The sequence below is a fragment of the Cololabis saira genome, chromosome 9 (assembly GCF_033807715.1).
Source record: "Cololabis saira isolate AMF1-May2022 chromosome 9, fColSai1.1, whole genome shotgun sequence".
Classification (NCBI taxonomy): Eukaryota; Metazoa; Chordata; class Actinopteri; order Beloniformes; family Belonidae; genus Cololabis; species Cololabis saira.
The window spans coordinates 34,912,553-34,939,992 of record NC_084595.1 but is presented as its reverse complement, the minus strand read 5'-3'; the positions used below and the strand labels follow the sequence as shown (position 1 = coordinate 34,939,992).

Genomic DNA, 27,440 nt, shown 5'->3' with positions numbered 1-27,440 from the left:
CAAGTTCAGGTTTGAATCGTTGATTGTTGATACGTGGTTGCAGCTCTGCCTACATCACAGGCTTCATTTCTCTGATCGGTGTATGGTTATCCAGAGGCAGTTTCCACCGTGCCCGTCCACAATGCTCCCAAAAATTAAAGTTGAATCCAGGAAGGAACAGACTCATTATTTTTATCTGGCTGGTCAGGTCAAGTTAATTAGATCATACATCAACCTTTAGCCTTTAGTTATTAGAGCTATGCAAGTAATACAACATTTGAAACTTCAGACGCAATATTGATTGTTAATTCTAGGTTATGTCATTATTACACACTAACATCTTCAACGTTTCTAATGTCAACTTTACTTCTTGTAGTTGTCACAGTAGACCATGCTTTCGTACGGAGAAGCTGTATTTTAATTTTGAACAATAAAGAAGTGCCATAAACACCAGAAGCTGAGCATGGATACAAAGCCCCACTACAAATGTATCATGTACACCACCCTGTCCACACTATTTAAAGAAATATAAAAAAAATAAGAAAAACATTGAGAAAATATGTATTTTTTTAAATAAATTAAAATGTTGCTTCTTCTAATGTAGGACAAGGAAGAAAACACATTAAGCACAAAGGGTTCCTGATCACATGAGTTTTTCTTACATTCGAGGTACAAGGTACAACTAACAAGTATAAAATATGTTAGCTAGCGAGTCTGTAAACAAGATGTACCCTATTCATTCTTCATCATGTCTTTTAATACTCCTCTGTCTGTCTTTTTTTCTCTAACAGCTGTCCATCACCACACACACCCTGATGATCAGCGCTCCAAGTCAGAGCGCAGATGTCACTGGGCCAGAGGAGACTCCAAGGAAGATCTAAATCAATTTATTATGCTAATTAATTTGGAAACAGACAATGAACAGCCAGCCAAGGTCACATAATAATAATAAAAAAGAAAAAATCTGAGGTATTTGGGGTTTGACTAATGAACATGAAGCCACAAGGCATGGTTAATATGTGAAATCTGCAGAGGGGAGATTAAAAACGATACCCTTTGACACAATTACTTCAATATCTATGTTGACATAACACATTTTTTACATCCACTGAGGAGACTAAATGGACACACATACTTTCACAGAGCACTTCTCTGTTCATGTCCACAGTTTAAATTTTAGCCCATGCACAGCTTTGGGAAGTGTGGGGTTTGGTGCCTCGCTCAAGGACATTTCGAAATGCGCAGTGGCAAAACCAAAGATCGAACCCCCAACCTTCCAACTGTCATGACTGCTCTTCGTCCCGCTCCGCAGCCAGAATCACTTATTTCACAATAATCATACAACCTAACTCTTTCCCAAGCAGGCAGATTTCTTTAAAGTAAACATTTGCGTACACGTGCCACTTGGCATGCATGATTTCAACCAGACTGGCGAGGAAAGGGACTTTCTGGCTGAAACACTCACGCGGGGGCCTAAAACAACTGCGTCTGTTCCTACCAGGCCTTGGAAATGTAGGGTGCATGTTTACTAACCTCTCCACGCATGCTCCATGAGGAGATGTGTACATCTGTAACCTATGTGCACTTCCAGTCATTCAGATATAGCAACTGGATGGCTCTCAAGTCTCCCTCTCTCATTTCATGAGAGAGTATGGAAAAGTCAGAGTCAGCACCCTGGCATGAGAAAAGCCACTTCTGGAAGCAGATCAGGTCACATATCTTCAAACCCTGCTTGTGTCTGTGAGTATGAAAAGGCCAGAGAGTGAAAGAGTGGGTATGTGCGACTGTGTATGTGCATGCATTGGATCAACTCTCAGGAAAAACAGTACACAGGAGAAGCAGGAGCCTGAGGGAAATATGCGCAGCACAGATCTGGAAATTTGTCTTTGTGGAAAAAGTCTGTTTTAGTGAATTCCAAGCTCTTTTTTTTTTTTTTTTTGCATGCACAGCTATCCAGCATTTGATGAGACTTACCAAATGTTTTTAGTTTTCTGAATGGCAAACGTTAAAAGTTGCAAAATTGTAGAACTCAATCCTAATGAAACCCTAAATCTCCCACCCACCCTACTTGTTGTTTGCACTAAATATAGATGTGGAGAACATATCTCTAATTTGCTGGAAAGCTACTGGTTTTCTCTGTATGTGAGACACATGAGCACATCCTCACCACCGTCTCTGACGAGCACGTGCACACAGGCGCTGTGCAATTTGTAAAAGGGGGATAGAACATTACAGATGTACTTTTGTGCATTGTTGGAACCGCGAGACAGAAACTAATGGAGCTAATGTCTTTTAAAACGCTTTGACTCATTTCATAAAATATCTCCTCAGTAATAACCTGGCACATGGTGCTGTATAACTGCTGTTTTTATTCATTTCCTTATGCTTCTCTCTGTGTAAGCGCTGCACAAATGATCCAACCGATCCGAAAAAACGAAGATATTCTAATGGACATTATGCAGCTTGTGTTGTCATATGCATAATATCGCGCATATCAGTGCGAGAGATAATTGGTATTTTTTAAATCAGTGTCTACATTGGTGCTGTCCAGGGGGACTCGATAAACATGCACTATTTCATGCAGACGTGGGATTACAATTTTTATACAGTAGAGCCAATGCAAGAAGGACAAATTATAATTAAAATCAACAAATTACAAAATATGAGAATGAGCAAGTCAAATTTTCTCCTGATAATAACACTGAAGCCAGTAGTTTAAGAAAAAATAATGTTTATATAAAACCTTAATCAAGTTGTTTTGATTCTTATACCAGCATCAGAAATACTCACCAATTCTGTCCAAAATAAAGTGATCAGGAGCAACGAGTATTTACTTCCATGAATTAACTGATGCCACTTGATTTATACAGACTCCCAACTCATCGTCATTGCTCTAGCAGCAAGAGGTTATGCAATACTTATTAAGCCTTATTAAAACCTTATTAAGCACCTAAGGAACCATCAGGTGAAAGGGCATGAAATGGAGGGGAAAGATGGAGGAACTATAGCGGCAAACTCTGGACTTTTGCCTTTTCAGGCGCAAAAGAAAATCCTCAATAAAAGTCATGGCAATAACTCACAAAATTGTAAAATTCCTTGTCCTGGATGACCAGCCCCAACTGACTAATCAAAGTGTTGGATTTTGCCACTTAATTGTCTGTTTTGAGTGGCAGTATAATTGAATAAAGGGCTTTTGTCCCAGAGGAGTGTGAGTCATGCTCTGTCATTCAATTATATATTGTTTTTCTTAAAAAAAAAGACTAAAATAAGATTGGTGTCACGTCAGCACTTGGTATCAACTAATAACCAAAGCCAAGTATCGTAATGACCATCTTAAAGGAGGAAACCACCCACCCAGGATTGTAAATCTTTGTCATACACACAAACAGACAGTTACTGAGGTGATGGAGCAAACTGGCAACCCTGTCTCTATCAATGCAATAGATCAATAAACTAAACAACAGAGCTATCATTTCTGCCTCATTTCAGCCAGATGTTTGCACTCATCTGGGTTTTAGTGGAACAAACTTTCATATGCAATCAGGTGTCCCTTTCTACTTTCAAGCATCTCTAAAAGACTGGTCTCTCTTCTGAGGACATCTCCTCTTCTAATACTACATCACACCTAATCTGTAATTATGTTGCACTTCTCCACCAGTTCTACTTGTAATCTGCCGTGTAAATACATCTAGATGGATTTTTAAGATTACAAGTTTATCAGAAGGTTTGAAGATCAGGTGAGCGTTGTGCGATAAAAAGATCAAAATTGACTGAGTACTGATCAGATACCAGTCTTCAACCCAACACGTTTCCTTGCATCAACAAACCGGATTCTAATTAACGGTCGTCATCGAGGTCTGCACAATTCTGTTAATGATGCAATCATCAGGGTGTGCTGAAGCAGGGAAACATCTGAAAAATGCAGGTGAGTGGGCAGGTTCCCGTAGATGAAGTTGCAGACGGATCATTAACGTTGGAAAACGGTAGGTATCTGCTCTTGTAAAGATGTATATCTCGCCATGTCTTGTTTGTCTTTTGTTGGTTGTGTGTCGAAAAATCACCAGATTCTCTAAGTCTCATATGCAATTTAGGAAGAACTGGACGAACCTCCTTTGAGTGCTTTTGAAGTTGTTTTTTGTTGGGTTTTTTTGTAACAAATGGTCAGAACAAGCTGAAAAACAGCCAATCAAAGTATTGTTTTGGTGGAAACATCAGAAATGACCACTGCATTTAGCTGACCCACGCTGCTGGCTGCTTAGCCAAGCTTTGAGGTTAAACCATTCTAGACCAACGCACAGCCTGTCTGCTGGTCACTGCTATGGGCAAGTCCTGCCCGTCTTAGTTACTGTTGCTAACTTGGACAAATTGGCATTGATTACAGTTTTACCTCAGCAGCTGTGAAAGATAGGAAACAAAAGGGCCAGCTTTCATAAAGGAGTCTTCAAATTGGACTTAAATATGTAATGGAGCGATGTGCACAAAATCTTAATGGACATTAATAATTGCTTGGGGGTCATGCTGTGGGTCTCTGCAAATCACAGAGAGACTTGTATATAGGTTAATAGACACTATATAAATGAATTGAACAGAACTGAATTATATATGGGTGGTAATAAGATTCAATTACAGGCAATGGATCACAGAAAACAATGCAAGTGGGAGAAGCCCCATTTTATGGTCACCACAACAGCAGATAACAATGAATATCAAACATCAGAGGAGAAAGGAGCTTTCCTCTCATTATGCAACAATCAGCCTTTCACTTGAACTTGATAAATGATGGTGCAGGTGATGGAAATGCAACAAAGGTTGTTGATTTCGCTCCCCAGTGTGTGGCAATCACTTTCCCCAAATGCTATGGCTTTAACTTGAGAGCCGATCATTTGTTCGGTTACATATTCTTGGTGAAGCTTCCTACCGTCTAAGAATAACTCATAATCGGGTGGTTCATGTTTTGTGATTCCAATTACATCTGTATGGGTTTTAGAGTGTTATAGATACCATATGATCAGGTATGTTGCAGACTTTTATCTTTTGTGAATTCATAAACCAAAATTGCTCAACTTTTCTTGTTGCTCTGCCGTCATGCGTGCGTGCAGAACATGGTGTTTACATACATGCATAGACTACATGGCCTACTTAAGAACTGGATGAACTTTTAAATGAGCCATTGTTTCGATTTCATTTCCGACAGATGTTTTCATTCCTTTGAGGTTCGAGACGTTAAGTGCACAAAACAACATGAGCTCTAATGAATGGAAACAATCACTGACGAGTGAACATAGAAAAGTTTGCATCCATCAAACCAAGTCGCGACTCTCAATTCATCCCAATTACCGCAGATTTTGCTAAATAATTGATATACATTTTTTTTTCAAAACAAATATAAGCTTTCCCTTATAATGTCTATTGTTCCATGCAGCAGCCAAAAGCATACCCATGTGTACACATGACTCAAAAAACAAAGACAAAAACACTGCAATGAGCAGCCTGCGTTGGAAATAAAAGTGCAGCAAATTTGAGCAACGCTCCGATTTGTGCGTGTCCACGTTGAATTGAGAAGAAAGGGAGACATGTAACACGGTGCATGTTTGGGAAGCATGACAGAACTTACTGATTGCGTAGTCTCGAGCTGAAAAACGCGCAAGGACAGCGCAGAGATCGACTTTTCAGAAGTTGGTCATCTGATGGTCAGCGACAGCTCCAACAGGCACGAGTCCCGCTGCTTCACTCCAGCCCCGTGTGAGACCAGACCCGCCACCCCCCCTTTCCAAAACTCAAGATTTCCACATGAGCCACTACCTTAAGAAGTGTGAGTTTTCCTTATTTTTTCGCCGATCATCCCGTCCTGCTGGAGCGCACACAGGCGGAGAAAGTGTGCGCGTTTGTGCGCCGGAGAGCAGAGGAGAGCAGAGGAGAAGCGCCCTCATCCGCCGACAATCTGCTGGAGGAGGACCAGAGGGGACGAACCTCCAAAATAAAACCTGCTGTCTCTCTGCTACACCATTCTACGACGGAGTATTAGGGCCAAACTAAGATAAAAAAAAATGGAAATTACGAGAATAAAGTCGTAATGTTGCGAGAATAAAGTCGTAATAGAATAAAGTCGTAATATTATGAGAATAAAGTCGTAATATTACGAGAATAAAGTTGTAAAATTACGAGAATAAAGTCGTAATAGAATAAAGTCGTAATATTATGAGAATAAAGTCGTAATATTACGAGAATAAAGTCGTAAAATTACGAGAATAAAGTCGTAAAATTCCGAGAATAAAGTCGTAAAATTCCTAGAATAAAGTGGTAATTTATGAGAATAAAGTCGTAATATTATGAAAATAAAGTGGTAATTTATGAGAACTTCAGAAATTCATGAGAAGAGCATCTTCTCCCTGTGTTAAAATGAGGAATATTGAGCATCTTGTGAAGTTATATTTATATATTTATAATATATTACAACTTTATTCTCGTAATATTACGACTTTATTCTCAAAATATTACGACTTTATTCTCGTAATATTATGACTTTATTCTCGTAATTTTTTTGTCTTAGTTTGGCCCTAATACTCCGTCGTACCATTCTCAGTTTACATCCACTACAATGTCATTTTGTTTTGCATTAGAGAGATAGTCACTTAAGATTCAACATGTGGAAACGGCTTGATGTTTTCGACTTATATATACTCAATCTTACTTTTCTGTGTTTTTTTCTCCTTTTCTTTTTTTAAAACCCTATGAAAACGTGATTATGCGATTTGTACTTTATGTGTGTGTTTATCAGTTAACAGTATTGCTCAATTTCCACAAGAAAAAAAAACTGGAGCAGGGGTGGAGGAATAGTGCCATGCACTTATTTCAGATCGGTTTCAGGTTTCAGAAGTCGATTATTCGATGAAGAAGGAAAAAAAGCTGACGTCTGTTTTATTATAGCGTCAGATTATTAACTCTATACATTGGGCTACAGGCGTTTTTAAAAAGACACCAGGGGTTGGGCACAGCAGCGGTTTCTAACCTAGATGCAAATGGACTTCGCTGTGACTCTGGCAGGCTGCCTGTGTGGGCTCACGTGGAGGGTCCAAGTACAGAAGTGACGCCACAGTGGGCTCGCCCACACTCACTAGAGGCTCATTTATGCTTCCGCGTTACACCGACGCAGAGCCTACGGCGTAGGGTGCGCGTCGCCGCGTAACCTACGCCGTAGGCTGCGCCGTCAATTTAACGCAGAGCCATAATTCAACCCGCTCCTGACCGGAGAGCCACCTTGCAGGACGGCCGGCCCGCCCCGACACGTGAGCCAAAAAAAGGCACACACCAGTGTGCCCAGCTGCTGCTGCTGAGTCGCTTCTTTTGTCTGTTTTTTTTTTTTTTTTTTTTTTTTTTTGTGCACATTTTTCTGCACTGTGCACAACTTGCAAGTGTATTCCTCCTGGACCTTGTGTTTGTTTTTCTTGTTCGGACTATGCTTCGGGTCGATTAATTCAGACAAAACATCCTTCAGTGAGAACAAAAATCAATGGCCTTATTAAAGTCACAGCAGCAGAAGTAGTCTATAACTCAACCCGCTTCATACAGTAGAGTGACCTTAACAAGATATGTTATCCTGTAAAACTGCTTAGTCTTCGAAACTATTAAGATATTTAATAATAACACACCAGCTCATGTCAACTTCAGGATGTAGGTTAAAGGACAGAATAAAGTAGATCGATTTAAAGGCAGACTATGTAACTATACCGCTGCAGAACAAGTGGGGGCAGCACATGATGAGTAGGCCTACGTTGATTTGTCAAAGCAAGTTTACAGTACCCTTTCCCACGCCACCCCACTAGAATAGAATAAACTTTATTGATCCCCCAGAGGATAAATTTACTTGTGCAGTAGAAAACATACACACTCTCAACAATTTTACAAAATACACACGAAGTATGAAAAGGTATTAAAAAGTATATCCTAACAAAAAAACAACAAATAGCTAAATAATTTAAAAAAAGAGCAATATAAAAAATTTGCAATGTACAAAAGAAATACTAAACTCGAAAAACGAATAATATATACATGTGCAAAAATACCAGTGAAGTATTTAGAGGGAGAAGGTTATTGCACTTTCAAAAAAACAGGTTATTGCACTCGAGTGACTACAGTACTAGGCATACTACATGTTTACAACAGCAAATATAGACTCATGGTACAGTAATACTGTTGTGCATCAACTAGCATTATACATGTGTCAAAATTAAAGCAATGTGATCTAACTGCAACTTGTCAACTGCTCTCCAAACTACATTTGTCAACAAAACACAGGCAGGAAATGAGGCGTAGTTACAGATTGCACTTGAGCATTATGAAGTTGATCATATGCAGGAGAGACAGTGGGACCCCAAGAATTATGATGAATTAATTCCAGGACCACAGATCAGTAACAAAATATTTTATTAAACAATTAACATACAAAATAAATAACAAAGCTACCTTGAACATATTATGTGGCTATGAATGTGTTTAGAAGAAAATAGCTGAATTCACTTGACACAGACTTTAATGTGCAGTAAACTTGCTTGGTGGATGACTGGGAGTTTGGGATAAAGTGGCAGGGTGGCTAGCAGCACTACACTTTTATAATAGAACACACATAACTTACACATTCCCACTTACCACTGTCACCTTTTTTGTTTCCATCCCCTTCTTCTTTTTTTTCTTTTCATGTGTCCAGAGGGATATGTTCGCTTCAATTTTTCAAATTGTGAATCACTATTGCCGCACCTCGATACTGGCTAGTAAGGGGGCCAAATTAGGGAGATTCCGACTGTCATTTCAGTGTCTATGGGGGTTCAAGTTGCGTCGCTGATATGGAGCGATATCAGTCATCTGTCGGGACCCCCTACTATCAACTAGCTAGTGACAACTTAGGAAAGGGGCCCATGCGGGGCATTTCTGATGTGCTGTCACTGCAGTGTCTAAGGCACTTCCATTATTTTCCCCAGTTCCTCGGGGCCCCCTCACCTCGGGGCCCCCTCACCTCGGGGCCCTAGGCAATTGCCTGGGTGGCCTGCCCCGTTGCAGTGCCTCTGATCATATGTCATCATGTAAAGCTCTTTTAATCTTCAAATTTCTAAACATGTTTAATGGCACAATGGCTCATGTCATAGTGTGGATAAGAAAACATAATAAACTGGAATTGTTTAAAGGCAATTATGAGTTGTTGATCTGAAAATGCACCCAGGGAAGAAACAGTGGTGCAGCAGATTTATGCTGTGACTTTTTTAGTAAATGAATGAAATAAGAAAAATATAACACTATTGATAAAGGATTGGATTGACATGAGGGCATGTTGTGTTTCACTGAAAATTTACAATGTTTCCTTCTTGCTTCTTGTGATTTTATTTCTTCCTCACAGTGATGCCAGCCCATTCCTTGTTCTCTAAGACCAAACTACACCATTCCTGAGCCCCCTCCAGTTGTATTTCCATAGGAAAATGGTACGCACGGTTAGGTTGGAGCTACTGATACAAACTGTTGATTGGCAGACAGAAAAACATCACTGCCCACGACAAAAGCAAGCAGGAAACAAACACCAAGTTACCGTTCAGTCCACGCCTGAGAATTTTTCTTCTCTTTTCGGTTGTGTTTCTCTTCGCCACCCGCACCTTTCTCCTTTCTCTCATGTACAGTACAGACCAAAAGTTTGGACACACCTTCTCATTCAAACAAATGGGGCAGTGTGTCCAAACTTTTGGTCTGTACTGTTAGAAAAAAGAAGCAAAGGCCAAACAGAACAAAAATTACCTTCTGGACGATCTCCCTTGTTGTTGTTTGTAGCGTCATGTTTGTCATTGCATTAGTATGACACCACGCTAGGCATTGGGTCTAAACCCCACATAGCCAGTGGTGGTACGCCAGGCCTAAATATCAGGGGTGAAACCGGTGCAGCTCCAGGGAAAAAAAAAAGGTTTTGTGAATGGAATAGTCAATAACCTTAATAGACTAAGGGTGCGTCCCAATACTCCCCCTCGCCCTCCTTTTCTTCCCTAACCCTAACTTTTGCGCGTTCCCGTGAAGGTAGTGGTGTCCCAATTCCTCTTTTCACCTAGGGGGAGGGGGCATAACGAGGGTTAGGGGCTGAGAATAGCCCCTTCAAATCGAGGGATTTCAGATGCTGACTTGGCGAGCGAGGGGGTATGAAGATTTCCCAGAATGCTTTTCGTCGTCATTTGCGGACTGAATCAAAAAAAAAAACATGGAGGACATTTCTGTTTTTTTTGGGAGTAAAATCAATATTTTGAACTAGTTTCTGCATAAAAATGCATTTTGATTACATTTCTCGGCGCAAACCGATATTTTACTTTCATAATATTCACTCAGTGAATGTACATCATCCCTTTTTTGTCCGTTGTTCGCTAAGATCGCGCCGGAATAGGGTTACGTAAGCTACGTAAGCTACGCCGTAGGCTGCGTCTATTTAAAGCTCGCCGACCGAGGAAAACATGCTTTACAGACTCGTCTCGATTTTGAGCAAGCAAGCATTTTTTCATTTTTTTGAGTCAAATGGCGACCCGCAAAGAGCAGGATATTGAAAAGGAAACCCACAAATGTAAGTATAATGTCCCATGGAATTAAAAAAATCACAGTGCTTTTGTATGTTTTAACAGTTTGAACAGTACATAGAAATACCACATTGTTTATTGTTTATTTTTAATACCAAAGAGTGAAATTACCGGAGTCAAATTACTTGTTGGACAATGTTAGAACCTGGCCAATAAAGCTGATTCTGATTCTGAGTTAACGTAAGATAATATGTGGCTGTTCATGATGAGTCGGGTAGATAACATGCCGTGTCCTGTTAACTACTCGTTAACTCTCATATTTTCTACAAATTTGTTGTATATTTCACATTACTATAAGGCAGCAACGTTATTTGGGGGGGGGGGGGGGGTTACGAAGTAATAACGTCGCTTGCTGCCTTGTTATCATAGTTCAAACTTTTTTTTTTTTTTGTTTGTTTGTTTTTTTTACGAGGACGTTTGTGCATTGCAGTAATCACATTTCATTCCAGGGACTCCGGATCAGGTCCGACACCTAATAAGCTTTAGGACTAACAACGAGGAGAATTTTACTAAGAAGAAATATGCTGCTAAACCACTGTGTGAGTGAGTGATCTAGCTATCTGCTTGCAGAATATCTGTGATGGGGTCCTTAACCATGGTATAACTACTATTCATCACTGTTTTCTGTTACAGGAAACTCATCAAAGAGCTGGAACTGGAGGGAAAGGTGACCACAGCACAAATTGGCAAAAAATGGGAAAATCTTAAAAAAAATACAAGGTAAGCAATGGTTATGGTAAGTATTATCTGCTGAAGAGATGATGCTTAACAAAAAAAAATCCATGTAAAGTATTTATTAATAATCTTCTGTAAATTGTGTGTGTGTGTGTGTGTGTGTGTGTGTGTGTGTGTGTGTGTGTGTGTGTGTGTGTGTGTGTGTGTGTGTGTGTGTGTGTGTGTGTGTGTGTGTGTGTGTGTGTGTGTGTGTGTGTGTGGAGGCCACAGCAGCCTCGTGGCCTTTCTACGAAGATATGCATGAGCTTTTGGGGTCCAGACCTTCAATCCAGCCTCCATGTTTGTTGGCGTCTTATGAAGATCCCTCGCAAATACTCATGGTAAGTTTAGCAGTAAAAAAGCACAATCTTATTCCCCAGTCCTTCTTCCTATAGCTAGCTTGTGCTACGACCGGTGGTTCCTCCTGATTGTGAGTGATAAAACACTACAGTACCTGAAGATCTAACTGTTATTTTCTTTTCAGAACATAATCGACCCTCCATCCTCACCGGTGTCCTCTCTGACAAATTCAGAGGAAAGCACAGAGGTAATTTTTATTTATACAGTGATAATTAACCTGGTATGATGTTGTGGGTGTGTATGATAGTCCAGTCATGTGTGTAATCAACATGTGTATCCATCTTTTTTTTTTATCTCAGAACACTTTGGAAGACGCCAGCACATCGGCCTCAAGCTCTGCCTCACCAGCTGGAAGAGGAAGCTGGAAGCTTCAGGCATCAGGTCCACTTTCCCCCCGATCCCCCAAAAAAAGAAACTCTCTATGCAGGACTTCCTTCAAGCTGAGGCCGCCAAAGAAGACAGAAGATGTCAAAAGAATGAAGAACACATGGACATGATCCTGAACCTTTTAGAGAAAATGGTGGACCAGACATCTCATCAGCAGTAGCAGCACATACACTGCAAACCTTTTTTTTTGTACATATTTCTGTGCAAATTTTTTTATATGGAACAGCACCTTTCTTTGTTCTGCTTGCAATGTTTACTTTTTTTCTTTTTAAAAATGTTATTTGAATATAGCAAATAAAGCCTTTTTTACTGCGGATTCTCTCACTATCCTTATTTTACTATTGATCTTGTTGTACAGTTTATAATTTGAGACATTACCTTACTTTGAGAAACCCCAGTAGAGAAAACTGTTGTGAAACAAGTTTTATTAGACAATTTAAAAGTATTTCCAAGTGAGTAAAACCACACAAGTACAAAACTATATGAAGAACATATGGACAGGTTCCTAAACCTTTTAGAGAAAATGGTGGACAGGACACCTCATCAGCAGTAGCAGCACATACACTGCAAACTTTTTTTTTTGTAAATATTTCTGTGCACATTTTTTTATATGGAATATACGTGCCATATTAACAGAGCTACAGCTGAAATTAAAACAGCTTTTGGCTCTCAGCTTCCTGATCAGGCTAGGGATGGAAACGAGGGGTAGGGGGAGAATTGGGACAGGCACCTGGGCCAAGTGCCCTAGATCTCAAGTGCCCTAAAATCTCCCCCTTCTTTTTTAGGGCTTAGGGAAGAAAAGAAGTGCGAGTGGAGAAAAGAAGGGCGAGTGAAGTTGAATTGGGATTGGCCCTAACTCTATCATTTTAAGTGCATGATGCGATGTGACTTTTCAGCAAGAAAAAAAAGTAAACAAAGAGAAATAGATGACAAAAATAGCATAGCATTATGTTTAGCAAGCCCAAACAAAAAAGCGGCGCACAAAAGAGAAAAGAAAAAAAGAGCCAGGATGATGTTAAAGCAAAAATGACAAAATTAGGTACGTTTTTTTACTGCAACCGAGGAAAAAGCCAACATCCCGCTGGAGGATACCTCGCCAGTTACCTCCATAAATGAAAAGGTATTGACCCGACCACCGGGTGGGCAGGAAGATACTTCCCCTGATGTGACGCCACTGGCTCTCCTCAAAGGGCTGGACCATTCTAACCCTTCTGACCCGTACCGGCCCTGACCGAACTGTGTTCACTGCAGCTTGAATGGGGATCCCCTGAAAACTTAGATATGGTTAGATATTTTTTAACATGTCTCATTGTTGAACATCTTCGAGTTGTTCACACATTATGATTAAAATGGGGGATTGCCAGTTTACCCCATGACCAGTCTGCAAGTTTAGCCTAAACAGTATTTGCAGCATGACTGACATGTAAGTAGAATATCGTCTTAGCTAGTGTCACTTTTTCTGTTTGAATGCACGAAGAAATGCTACATTAATCACCTCTTGTGGTATAAAGTGGTATAATGAGGCTCCACTTGTAACCACTGATTAGCTGATTAGTTTTCGGAGGCTCCATTAACACAGGGGATGAATGTGTTGAAAACAGTAGTTTTTCTTTGATACACTCACATCAATGTGGTTGATTTGAAAATATTCAAATTGTAAATCTCACATATACCAGCTTTAATTAACCTACTGAACACTATGAACAAATCAAAAGTAAAACAAGACAAATATGGACAGACACACAGAGGAGGGTCTGGTGTGTGTATAAATCATAGGTCTAATCCATTTTTTTCTCTTCCCTGCTTATGCACCAATGCAACGTTGACATAATTTGCGATGTGCTGCCCTCAGATTGTTATACTCCAGCCCTCCTCCCGTTTACAAGGTCCACAAGTTATGGTTTGGCTTTTCCAAGTCATCCAACTGCAGCGTGCATAAAAACACGAGCCGAGACACCAGCTCTGCTCTCACACAACATAAATACTGCAGCTAAGCCGTGGCCTGTTGCGCAGACGGAAACGCTCCAAGTGAAAGGAATTTTTGAGATTTACAAGTGTCATGTATCTTTGTAAAACATGCACAAAAAATTTGACATAAAATCCTTGTCTGATATGCAGGTCATGGTAAATTCTAGTAAAATTATGAGCTCACCCTAAGTTTATAGCATTTCATAAAGCACTTTATTTCTATCAGACAAAAAACACTTGACAGCAATCTGATAATATTAAATGATCTCCTGTGTCCCTATAATGCTGAGTTATGTGACAGATTACTCTGGTTTGGGGAGTGTGGGAGCATCCAGTGACATGGTTGCTTTGTTATTGAATTGTGGACTTATGTTGTATTGAATTTGACAAGAGAAGAATGCATCTGGCCCACAGACTGTTCGCTCAGTGAATGCTGAGGTCTGGGGCTGGATTCTCCCTGTTTGTCTATATAGCTCAATCCTGCCTAAGATGTCGGCGAATACTCTGCTGTTAGTCATTCCAGTAGCAATGGCTTTTTATAATTTGATTTGTTTGCCTTTTATAGCAGCATTTAAGCTTTCAACACATAAACCTCTTCAGCTTGAACCACTTTTGCTTTGTCTTTTTTTTTTACATACATCATTTTAGGTGACACAAACTCTGGGCTTTTGTTCATTAATCGGTCTTGCCATTTAAATGTACTTCACAAAGTGATTTGAGGCCAAAGGGAAAACTCAGTATTCTAAATGTTTTTGTTGCAAAAAAGGCTCAAACGTCTCAGTTTCCTGAGTAGATGGCCACCGGTGTTACAATTCTGAGTTCATGTGAAAGACAAATATCTTTAAAAGTGGGTCATATGTGGTTTAAACAAAAGCTAAATCATTACCACATGTAACAAGACACTACATGGGGACAAATTAAACGTGTCAGCAAGTTTTACAACAAAGGTGCTCTGTGTACACAATCAGCAAGTTTCAGTGTCCGTGGTCCATGCAAAGGAGCATGTGAGCCAACATAGACTAACATTTCTGGGGGGTTAAGGGGGAGAAACCCACGCTTGCTGCAGGGGATAAATCCAAACCACAGCAAGCACAGTTGGGTTGTTGAAAGAGTTGCTAGGTAGGGACTGGATACAATAATACAGACACTACAAATAATATTCACAGCATTTAATCTTATTCTCAAACATTTTAAATGGTTTTGAAGAAAAACAATTTACTTAGTGAAATGCTAATTACGTGTGTTTATTTCAACAGATATTTATTCTTACATGCAGTTTAGTTGAGAAACAAATGTGAATCAAACAAAATGAAAACTTTTATGACAAAAAGCATGATGAAATATGGAAAATTAGACTTTTAAACAATTTATATTGCAGCCTCATATCAGAAAAAAAAGCAAATAACACAGTGATTCCTAAAAAATAAATTTACTTTTTTTTTTAACAGTGAACTCAAGATACTTTTTTCCCCTCTTCAGTTTAATTTAATTTGTATTTATATAAATGTTTTTGCATTTCAGAGCGGCAACATATTCCACACAGCATTGGCACAACAAACCTTTTATCACTTTATGAAGCCGTTTCTTTCCACAACACTTAAAGATGTTCTGGTGTTGAGGATACAAAAACATGAAGAGTTTCAGTCATTATTTTGTCCCATCCATGAAGCCATGAAGGCAGGACAGGTTTATTTTTATAGCACATTTCATTTACAAGACAATTCAAAGTGCTTTACATAAAAAGATTTTAAAAACATGTAAAAACACATCTCAAGGTGTGCAGCAAATCAAAGTTGTACTCGAGTGTACGTCATCCAAAATTCTCCGCATAGTCTCTACTGCCAGCAGGTCAGGACTATTTGCAATGAGGCGCAAGCTCCAGTCCAGACCAGCGTTGTTGAACCCTGGTCCTCAGGGAACGCTGCCCTGCATGTGTCAGACGTTGCTCAGGTCCAACGCATTCAAAAGAGTTCAAATGAGTTCAAATGATCGGATCAGCCCTCCGCTTGTCATCAAGGTCTACAAAGGTCCGTCAAAAGGTCCACTAGTTTAAGCCAGGTATGTTAGAACAGAGTATCAAAAGCATGGATTCACTGGCAGTATGTCTGACACGTGAGTGTTGGCGTTTTCACATAGCTTCTAAATCAGTATACATGCAGGGATCTGTTTACAGAACAGTGCAGTCTCCACAGGTTAGGGGTAGTTTACTCAAGTTTACTAAAATCTATCATAGAAGCTTGTGAAATAAAACAAGCCTTCATCTGGTGGTGAAGTTTTGTAAAACTGGATGATTGAATCAGCTGGTAAACTGAACCCATGTTTATTTAAATCATCCAATCTGGCCCGTTGTCTACTTTAGGGCCTTATGAGGGGGGAGAAAATCTTTGCTTACACTGAACACTGAAATCTCTGCAGATTCCTTGAATGGTTTGATGTTATGACTTCTACAAGAAGATATTCCTTCTGTTTCCTCACAAATTTGTTGACAAAGTGGGAATCTGTTTATTGTTCTATAAAGTTTTCCACCTCTTTACTGGCACTTAAATGCCCCAAGATATCAACAGTTTTTGGGAAGTGTTGCACGCATGAAATGCAGAGCTGGAAAAAATAACCAATGAAATGATGCAATGTATTTGGATTTTCTATATCTTTTCAACTTTTTCTGATTTGGGGTTGGATGTCTGTGTGATCTTGGAGGGCAACAACCCCGTGTGCAAACATAAGCCACGTGAGCATAGTCTGACATCATACTTTACAAGCAGTGACATTTACCCTTCAATAAGATTGCTAGGCTTTCATTCGCTTCTAGACATTTAAAAAAATGTTTAAAAAAAATCTCTTGTGCATTGATTTTCTTTTTTTTTTAAGTTTTAAAAATGAGCAAAATATTTTTTTAAAGTTTAAAAATCTGATCTACAAATTTTACATTTGATTTAAAAAAAGAGTTAAATAATAATGAAAAGAAATAATAATGGTAGTAATCTGTAATTGAAAAAGAAGATAAATTGTAAGTGGAAGAACAATATGGTCCAAAACCATAAACTGGGGCCAAAGGATTAGGTTTTAGATTACAGCTTTAATCACTTCCACTCACTGAGGGTTAATTTAGCTTATTTGAGGATATGAAAAGCAAACAGAAAAATAACGAGGAAAAAATAAACCCCCCCAAAGTGTTACAAGCCTTTACTATTTAATCTCTTTTCCAACATAACACGGATTGTTTTGTGACATGACTGTAAAGCAAACATACAGTAGCCTCTGTATGTCAGACTTCTGTTGCTTTGTTGTGTTGTCCCCTTCTTTTTCAAGAGACCTCTAAATGTCCACAGAATTGACGAACCGATTACAGTTTCCGATGCTGTTTTGAAGGTGATTTGGTTTCCAATTTTTTAGCCACCTGACAGACAGGCTTCAGGCAACAGAAGCAACAGCCCCATTTCTATAATTTGTTTCTCTGCGAAAGCATGCCTATTCGTAGCCACGCAATGTGTGCCCGGCTGCCCTTTTCTAATTTTCCCATAACAAAAGAGCGCCCTTTGTGTCAACCCCTGTAACGCGGTTAGCGCAGTTTCAAATCAAAGCAGAGCCATTTACAACTCTGTCTGGCCCCGCCAGCTATTTGATTAGTTGAAAAGAGAGAAGATGGTCACCAACGCTTAAACCCAACCGTTGATCTCACCTTTTCAAAGAATTAATGATTAACTGATTTAAATACTGATTTGGATGTATTGCTTTATTTATTGAGACTTCCTCTTCGTGCCTATAAGGACAAAATGTTCCTCTGCTGTGACTGTGTGGACGGATTTAAGACCCCTCAACATTAGCTCAGTCAGATTACACCCAAAGAAATAACAACAGCAAATACAAGACTGGATCACTGTGTCTCTTGTTCTATATTCTTTGTTACAGATTGTAAAAGGCCTTAAGCAATTCGCACTTAATTTGCAATAAGTCTGAACCCTAATTCAATATTTCAAGTCTCTAACCTTCCATGTGTGTGACAGCAGGAGGTAGGTGAGAGAAACAGGCTGGAGACTAGAGGAAATTGAGGTGAATCAGTCAGATTGCATGTGCTGAATAGGATCCTCAGAGTATCAGCATGAGAGCCCCACCATGTGCAAAACAACACAATTAAGAGGGACGCTCGGCTTGATCAGTAAATGCATCATGCAAATTATGTGTTTTTTTTGTTGCTTTTTTTTTTTCAAACGTACTTTAATCATGGCTGTTATCATAGAATACAAATCAAGGACTTAACTTTAATGAACGGAAGAGAGAAATGAAGAGCAAGCATGGAACATAGAGCCGATTGGAGAAAGATGTAGAGCTGTGTTTAGGGATTAACCACAACTGCTTTCTTTTCATCTTTGCATGTATGTTCACATATCGTCTTCACTCTGATTCTCCAGCGATCATTTACAGGTTAAAAATCTAATTTGGGGGATTTACTTTACTAGAAGGCATTTATGTTATTTCATGTTCATCAAATCCATCCATCCATTTTCTATACCCATTTTGTCCTTTGCAGGGTCACGGGTTCTGCTGGAGCCTATCCCAGCTCATTACAGGCGAGAGGAAGGGGTTCACCCTGGACAGGTCGCCAGTCCATCGCAGGGCCATGTTCATCAAATACTATAATTAGATTTTGCTGTGCATTCTTGCAGCTTTCTTCGCTTTCATTCTAAAAGACTTTTTGGGTCTCCTGATCAAAAATGGTCATTTTACAGTGTTGCACACTGTTTGCACTATGTTACACTACAAGTGGAAGCAAGTCATGTGACCACTCCAAATAGATTTAGCTGTAGTGGCACATTGCATTATGGGATATAGTATGCAAGGTAAACTTGCATCATGACAGAGCAGCCATTTGTCTGAAGTGTGCCAAGCTAGCCAAACAGAGACTGGGCAAATAGCCCTTATGTGGGGTTCGGGTCAAACCAACCTGCCTTATATTTCTGCTCAAATAAAACCGAAAGAATAAAAATAAATTGACCTGAAGCTACACAGCCTCAGCTTATATTCCGTTACAATTTGTAAAACAAACAAACAAAACAAACTACATCGTTCCATTTCAACTTTTTTGAAAGCACATTTATGCTACAAAAGTCTTTGCTCTAATAAAAATATTGTTTTGAATTTTTCAAGAGCCATATTTCACAGTTGGTGATGGCCGTTAATCTTTTTTTTCTAATGCTTGCTGTTAATCCCTTATTAGTTCAACATAACTTTTTTTGTAAATTTCCATTTTCTTTCTATATCTATGCCACCAAATATTTGATCGTAATTTATTTTGTTAGACAGTCAACACAGGTCTTTTAAAAATGTCTCTAGCTTGTTTAAACCCTAATAATGTCTAGGCTCAATTTGACCTTGAACAGGTCTTTTTGTGAAATGTATTTTCAAATATATTTCATTTTTTCTTAGAAGAAAGGAAAGAAAAAAGTGAATTCATCTGAAGTACCAAACTATTGGAAATGTTTTCTCTGATTCTGGTTAGATCATTGTCCTGCATGGCACTTTTGCCTACATAAAACAAGAAATGAAGAATATATAACACAGTAAAGGCAGTGCATGTCTTCTAAATGTAAATACAGAGCATTTGTGTGAAAAAACTGTCAAAACATTTATCAAAAGGTAAATTTCACTGTCAGTGAAACATTAATAATAATTCATCTTTTAACACGAGTATTCTAAGAACAACAAAACTATAAGCAGAACTTCTTCATGTCTCCTTGACACATACAGACACATAAGATGTGATATGTTGACTTCATACTTGGACCCTTTAGACTTTTTTTAAATCTTATATCTGCGGTATATTACGCATACTGAATTCTTCTGTAGTACATGCATGGTATGTTTGGACTGTCCTCATCACGCTGCAGACCAAAATCATATTTACTGTCCTGGGTCATTAACAGAAGTTCTTCTTCATGGCATCTCATCCTGGAGGCCCCTTGTGACTGTGGAAGACAAGAAGCAGCTGGAGGTCTGGTACCAAAGCCCAGCTGTTATTATGTAGGGATGTGTGCTAACAGTCCACAGTCTGGACTTTACTGAGTAAATAGACCTTGAAAATATCCAAGTAAGTACCGGTAGTGGATTTAACAAATACAGGGTGCAAAGTTGCAATATATGTGTGTACACAGTCGATTTTTGTCTTTGTTCATAACCAGACTGAAGTTACCTCACATCTTCAATCGCTGACTGACTGACTGTAATCACATGTTTACTTATCCATACATACCAACAGCGCCAGCCAGGGATTTCCAACAGCAAGATCAGGATCAGCATTCAAGGATAAGAACAAACGACTGTAAAATATTGTTCTCTACTTGCTTCAAAATAAAGGTTCCCATGATTCAAGATTTTTTTTTTGTTTTCAGATGTGGTCCATCCTCATATTTGGTCAACTGACTTACTGTATGTGAACTACAGTAAGTAGACATACATATATTAGCATGCATTTAATGTGAGTAAATAACTGCTGCATGAGGGCCAAAGACTAGATAGAGAAAAGAGAGAAGACATGCTCTCTCTGTCTGGTTCAGAAACACACAAATAGTATAGAGATGCTCTCTCACGCAATAGTTCTCTTCCATCCTTTCCCTACAAATAAGTATTACCTGAAAGAGAAAAAAAACTGCCTCACCACTATTGAGCTCAGTTAAATGCTACCAAATTGCAACAATTACCGTCTTATTTTAAATCTGTGCGTATGAAAATGATTGCTGAGGATGGGCTGGGCAGAGGACATACCCTGCCCAGTGATTATGGGGACTAGAAAAAAAACGCTTCAATGAAGCACATTATCTTGTCATACCTCAGATGCTGCAGAAATGATTTTATTGTTGCACACAAAGTGTCTGAACACCATCATTGAGCAGTGCCAAATGAAACATATGGTTATTTTAAGAGAAAATACACGACTTTACCCACATTTAGGGTGAGATAGGATGATGTCAGTGCTGCAAGGTTGCTGGAATTTAGCTTTATAAAAATCACTGCATGTAACTAGACATAAGTATTGCTATATTCAAGCAAATTGGTGGTGAACAGAGCATGCCAAGATGTGAATTTAAACAGTTTTTTTCTTGTCTACTGTTACCATAAGACATGAAAGAAGTTGACGAAGATAATTTTAGAGTTGTATGTCTGTTACCTGCATGAAAAAAGCTTTTCATTGGGTAGCAGAGGCACAAAACCTATCACAGTTACGCTACAACAAGAAAGTTCAGCCTTTGACTTATATGCACTTATATGCGCTATGTGCTTGCATGCATGTAGGTTTCCATTCATCATCCAAATACTCGCACATCATTTACACGGTGACACTATATTGGTTGTGTGATGAAATGGTAATTTCTACATGTTGCCCCTGTGTTGGACTGCTGAAATGTGCAAGGTGAACTTGCCTCTTGCCAAACAAGCGTTGGAATAAACCACTTCAATGCTCAAAAGCAGGTGTGGAATATGATTGTATAGATAGTAAAGACTTTGCCTTCAAAAATAATTGCAATGTATGAGTGAGCTTTGATCACTGTTTAGGACTGAAAATTGAATACAGGGCTAGTATGACAGGATTAGAGTAAAAAATGAATAAATAAATAAATTAAAAAAAGAGTCAAAAGTAATGAGAATTTAGTAATTATCTATAAACACTGAATTACATGAGTTCAAATACCGCCCCCTGGTGGTCAATGCGAGTTATTATTGTTTTTGCATGGTGACATACACGTGAGGACTAAACTTTCTATGGCAGGGCTACACTTACAAATTGAAATGCAAAGCTGAATAAAAAAAACATAGCTCTTAAAGGTGTTGAGAACAAAATTAGACTGACACGGTAGGTTTTGAAGAATGATTAAACCCTGTCAATCAAAAACCAGTGACCTTTCATCACAGCACAACCATCAAGAACTTTCTAAAACTAATAATTTAACCACTATAATACATATCTCTGCAATAAATGTGAGCAAATTATAAAGGTGCGCATTTTGTTTTAAAGTTAAACTACTGAAATAATTGAATTAAAAAATATTCAATGGTAGTTGTTTTCATCTCATTACTTTTTTTTTTCCATTTATTAACATACAGTGCAAACAACGACAAAAGACAACATCAGTATGTGTGTGTGTGTGAGTGTAAATAAGATGATGAAAATAGATACATAAATTGAGAATATTAATTTGAGAGTAAACAAATAAATAATTATCATAGAGTGGTGTAGCATGATATATAAATTTAGCATAATAATATAGTAATATCCTAATATAACATAATTTTTATAAAATATTATAACATATAACCAAATTATATCACCATACTATTATATATAAAATATAATACTATAGTTTAACATCCCATGAGATTTTCATCTCATTACTAATAGCTCACTTCAAGGAACTTACAGATTTCCCAGTGAGGTGTAAATATACTGAATGAAGGACTTAATTTGTTTTGTTCACCCTCCATATTCTACATGACAGCATATTTGGCCGCAGGCTTCAGTTTTCCTGTGCTTTATACTTAGAATTAAATAAAGAAATAAAATATAAGCAATTGTTTTGCCCTGGTGAAGTAGAAAATGAAAAGAAAGTGTTTAAAAAAAAAGCAATTATGTTTGACATTCTAAAAGAATAGTTTTGTATAACATGCCTTGAAAAAAAGTCTGAATATTGTTATGAGCATTTGTTTTTATTTTCAGCAATTACCATCAAGTATAGGGGAAAATATGGAAACATGAACTAAAAAAAGATTTGAAAAAGAAAAAAAAAATCTTTGGTTGCATTTCCTTTGGTTTCTATGAATACTTTGAGGTGATGACGTCTTTAATGAAAACATTCTTCATCAGTCATGTTCCAATCTTTACTTATTGTCCTTTTGCTCTCTCAAACATGGTAAAATTCCTTCATGTGCACCTTATTTTTTTACATATATATATATATATAGACTATACAGTAAGAGGTTCTCCGATCCCCTGCCCTCCAGTGCTGCGGCCCTGAGAATAAGGTGCTATGTATACATGGTAAACATTGATCAGAAAATACTCTGGTATTTACTGGGGACAGGATTATGTAGTGATAATGTCTGTGTTTAGGATTCATCTCATGGCAGCCAGACTTTAGGAACTAGCCAAGTTTGACACCAGAACATCTCAGCAGCCAAGAAACCCCATCCAGAAGACCTGACAGAGATTCAGCCACCGTATCCTGCACCTGATTATGAATGAGAAACACTGGTTGAAAATCATCCACAGACTCACACTAAATAGATTCAGAAGACTTTCAACTGGTTACATATCAAGCCTTTACCATCCATGGGTTAGGGAGCTGAGGGAGGCAGAGTGTCTTTGCCATGTAAACGCAAGGAGTTCGACACTTGGCAGGACCGACTGTTTCTGTCTGCTCTCTGGAGACACACGAGAGAACAAGTAGAGGCCTGGATGTGGGATGTCCAGCACAGTTCAGTACAGCCCGAATCTGGGCCACCTCGGACTTCCAGTCACCTGCTCAAACACAAGAGATTCAGACAAATATTCTGTACTCGCTTATCAAAAACTAATCCTCATCATGGTCACAGAAGATCAAGAGACCCCCCAGAAACACACACACACACAAAACTACCTTTTCTCTCTTCTGTCTCGGGCTCTGCATTAGCAACATAAATGAAACCATCCACGACCTGGCACACCTGCTGGACCTGGGCAGCCGGGCTGTACACCGGGTAGCCAGAGTCATCCGTTCCTTCACAAGCAAAGAGCTTATTACTTATGGTGTGCTGCTGCAGTCTGGCCCTCTCCCTCTCTGCTCTGTAGATCAAATGATATGAACATTCATGACAGCAGAAGTACTCAAATGATATTCAAAAAGATTCCAAATGACATCCACTCAGCCTGGACGGCGTTAAAACATACTCACCTGTTGGTTGAATACAGAGTTAAGATGTTAAACTTGTGTTGGTGGTTGAACATGTAGCTGACTCCTGAACCAATGCCTAAATACAGAAAACATACAAAAAACTGATTGGCGTTATATAGGCAAATAGGCAAATGCCACCACCTAGTGGTGATAACGACAACAACAATCATAATATCTCTCCTGACTGAATCTATAGTGGTTAACAGAGGTGTCAAAAGTATTCACATTCATTACTCAGGTAGAAGTATAGATACTAGAGTTTAAAATACTCCTGTAGAAGTTGAAGTATCAACTCAAGTTTTTTTTATCAAGTAAAAGTATAAAAGTACTGGTTTCAAAACTACTTAAAGTATAAAAGTAAAAGTAATGTAAGGGGGAAAAAAGCCATTAAGGACAAAAGTCATTGAAAATGAATGCATCTTAGTATAATGCAAATATATTAAAGAACCATATATGTGTACTATTGAGCATTAACATGTGTTTCAGAGAGCAGAAGATATGATGACTAGTTGCCTATAAGTATTGTAATGGTGCAAAAAGTCAAACTTCAGAGGCATGTTATCATTTATCCTAAACCTTTATTGGAATGTACATCCAAGTTTAGTTGCAGGAATCTGAGGGAACGGATGTAAGAACAAAACTGGACAAGAACATCTGAAACAACCACAACCAAATTCACTCTATCCGGATGGAGCAATTTAACTGGATAGTTTTTTTTTTAAAGGCCGAAATGAAATAGAGTAAGGCTGTTTTTAAATTGTAAGGAGTAAAAAGTACAGATAATTGCGTGAAAATGTAAGAAGTAAAAGTAAAAAGTCGTCTGAAAAATAATTACTCCAGTGAAGTATAGATAACCAAAATTTCTACTTAAATAAGGTAACGAAGTATTTGTACTTTGTTACTTGACACCTCTGGTGGTTAACTGTATTTCTGTACCATCTGCAATAGTTTTGACAACTTGACATAGGATAGGAGCCCTAAAATATCAGTGATATCTCACCATTTATCTGTCTTTGTGGAATGACTGAAACAGGCAGCACATCTGGCGCATGCATGAGCCTGGTGACTAAAGAAACATCCAGCTGCTCCATGCCGGGACCAAGCATGGCATAACGAGGTTCAGAGGAGGGTACCAGATACTGGAGGAATGATGTCACAACCTTATACGCTGGCCGTGAGGGGAGCCATTGCTGTCTGCAGGATGGGCAACCTTTTAAATATCTGATAAGACCAAAAAGGAAACAAATAAATAAATATATGCAAAAACATTTGTAGTAATCTGTTACGAAAATATTCTAAATCAAGACAAGAGTAAATAATACTCACTCTGACATGAAATCAAATTTCAGATCTTTTCCTTTCTCCTCCTCCACCCCCTCTCCATCTTCAAGGCTTTCCTCTTCACTGATTAAAGGAGCATCCAGCAACTCCAGGTTGGGCATGGTGACGTGATCAATGGAGGACCAGTGTGGCATATCCCGCAACAAGAAGTATTTCCACAGTAATGGATCTCTCACCATGGCTCTCCAGTAGCGACTGGTGGCCCCCAGGCAGCAGATGTCAACAGGAGAGAGAAGGCCCATGATCAGGAATTGTATATCCACCTTCAGGAAGAGGAACGTGTATTAGACCTGCTAGGACAGTTCTCCATCTGGATCTCATCCCTTGGTTACTAGTAGAGCTGGGTATCATCACTGACCTCCCGATACGATACGATTCCGATACACTAGGTCCCAGACGATACGATTTCCGATACGATACGATACGGTTCGATATCGATATTCTGGTTACAATAAGGGAATAACGTGATCCTTCCACGCGCCACGTCCGGCCAGAGAAACCCCACCCTGCCTGGTGAAAAGAAGCAGCCTGCTCACTCCTCAAGTAAGGAGGAGACTTGAGCTCATTGGAGGGCCTCCCGGGGTTGGTAGATGGAGCAATGCCCAGGACTGACTTAGGTAGGAGCACTGGGTGATTAAAATGGGGGAAAAAATCGGGATTTAAAAAAAAAAAAAAAAAAAAATTAAATCGATACTTGGATTTATGTATCGATAATCGTTCCTACACATGCATATCGATAAAATATCGATATATCGATATTTTTAACCCACCCCTAGTTACTAGTATACAAGCTTCCTTAGCAGAAAGAAACTTGCATGGTTTACTACCTTTTCAACTATTTTTCAAGCTACGTTCACTGTCATTTTAAGAATACAGAGTTCTACTGCCTGGACATCAGAATGAGACAGCAGTGGAGACTCGCTGTCCTTCACATTTATCCTCACTGAGCCGGATGCAAAAGTATAAATATCAAAATTGTGGGCTCTTTGGACAAAAAGATTGTGTAAAAAAAGAGAGAGGGGAAAACAAGATACATATTTAAGTATGCTGGATGCAGTTTTAATGCAATCAAAAGCAAAGTTAGTCAAATGTAAAAAGACATTATTGGTGCCTTTATTTCTGGTGGGGAAAAAAGCAAACAACGATGCCCTTTAATTGCATTTTTACAAGTAGGCCTACATTGATATAATTGAACCACAAACAACATCCTTTATTTATATATCCTTTTAACGCAATAATAATCCAGAACAACAGGTCTCGTCTTTGATTAACTAGGTCTGGTCTAATGTGGTCTGTGGTCAGGAAATGAATAATAGTTTCATACGTCCCAAACTGTTTTATTTAGTGTTTATTATCGTAGATATCGTGCAATGCAGACTTGACGATTAAGATTTAGTTATCTTTCTAATTTGAACCAGAGACCATAGATCGAGATCTTTAAAAAGCAGGAATATTACTTTTTCAGATTAATTTTTAACTGCGAAACAAAAACAGAAAGGAGGAACTAGTGGCTCCTTAATAAATCGCCATAAACTTATTCGGTAAACATTTCAATAACTGTTAATATAGAGAAATGAAACAGTTATTCAGTCGTGAGTAATTTGTACTTTTCTCACCGGTAACCTATCCAAAAATCTCAGCTGTGCGTCTTCTTTCCCCGGCTCTGGAACCGGCATCAAGTCCTCTCTGGCTGGTTTAGCAGGAAAGTATCGGTCCCGGAACCGCCGGAGGCTGCTGATCACTACAGAGTCGAACTGCTGGAGCTTTTCTGCCATGGCTTCCCACAGTGAGTCTTATTTACCACTTTTTTTGTAACTTCGTATTTACAGTCAATGGTGGTGAGAAGCAACAACAAATGTGACGTTTCCAGGTCTCACACACACTTCCTCATAAGTGGCAGAAGTGAAGCATTGTGGGTAATGTAGTTCTGCCCTCTAGATCAGTGGTCCTCAACCTTTTTTTCAGTGATGTACCCCCTGTGAAATATTTTTTCAACCAAGTACCCCCTAACCAGCGCAAAAGCACTTTTGGTTGTAAAAAAAAAAAAGACCTAAAACAGGGCACTGTGCCATCAGTAACTGATTTATTAAATATAAAAATATTGCTGCTATGCTTCAACCATGACTCCATTGTTGGTCCAAGTGATGACAGGTGAAGCCAGGTGGCATTTGACAGG

The 27,440-nt window shown here is 38.8% G+C and overlaps 2 protein-coding genes and 1 long non-coding RNA gene across 4 annotated transcripts in view; 1 reads left to right on the top strand and 2 right to left on the bottom strand.

Moving 5' to 3' along the window:
- Positions 1 to 5,937, bottom strand: part of ghra (growth hormone receptor a) — a 40,765-nt gene extending 34,828 nt beyond the window's left edge. Inside the window, exon 1 of one of the 2 annotated variants that reach the window (XM_061729361.1) lies at positions 5,782 to 5,937. In XM_061729361.1, the coding sequence (XP_061585345.1) occupies positions 5,782 to 5,909 (128 nt within the window). In that variant the 5' untranslated portion in view covers positions 5,910 to 5,937. Of the gene's footprint in view, positions 1 to 5,593 lie in introns of both variants that reach the window. The other variant, XM_061729362.1, reaches the window with a different exon arrangement.
- A 5,629-nt stretch (positions 5,938 to 11,566) lies between these two features.
- LOC133451095 (uncharacterized) lies at positions 11,567 to 12,095 on the top strand. The gene is made up of 3 exons (XR_009783146.1): positions 11,567 to 11,629; positions 11,773 to 11,835; positions 11,948 to 12,095. It is a non-coding gene; the product is annotated as an uncharacterized LOC133451095 (long non-coding RNA).
- A 10,863-nt stretch (positions 12,096 to 22,958) lies between these two features.
- Positions 22,959 to 27,115, bottom strand: fbxo4 (F-box protein 4). Its single transcript, XM_061730034.1, has 7 exons — positions 26,881 to 27,115; positions 25,250 to 25,527; positions 24,924 to 25,144; positions 23,924 to 23,999; positions 23,630 to 23,814; positions 23,318 to 23,511; positions 22,959 to 23,221 (listed from the first exon to the last, which is right to left on the bottom strand). The coding sequence occupies exons 1-7, from the start codon at positions 27,037 to 27,039 to the stop codon at positions 23,135 to 23,137; spliced, it is 1,200 nt and encodes a 399-aa protein (XP_061586018.1). The 5' UTR covers positions 27,040 to 27,115; the 3' UTR covers positions 22,959 to 23,134.
- Between the last annotated feature and the right edge of the window lie 325 nt (positions 27,116 to 27,440).

Coding starts and splice junctions, on each gene's coding strand:
- fbxo4 (XM_061730034.1), bottom strand. CDS start 27,039: ATGGCAGAAAAGCTCCAGCAGTTCGACTCTGTAGTGATCAGCAGCCTC. Junction 25,528..26,880: donor GATTTTTGGATAGGTTACCG/GTGAGAAAAGTA, acceptor CTCTTCCTGAAG/GTGGATATACAATTCCTGAT. Junction 25,145..25,249: donor AAATTTGATTTCATGTCAGA/GTGAGTATTATT, acceptor TGGTCTTATCAG/ATATTTAAAAGGTTGCCCAT.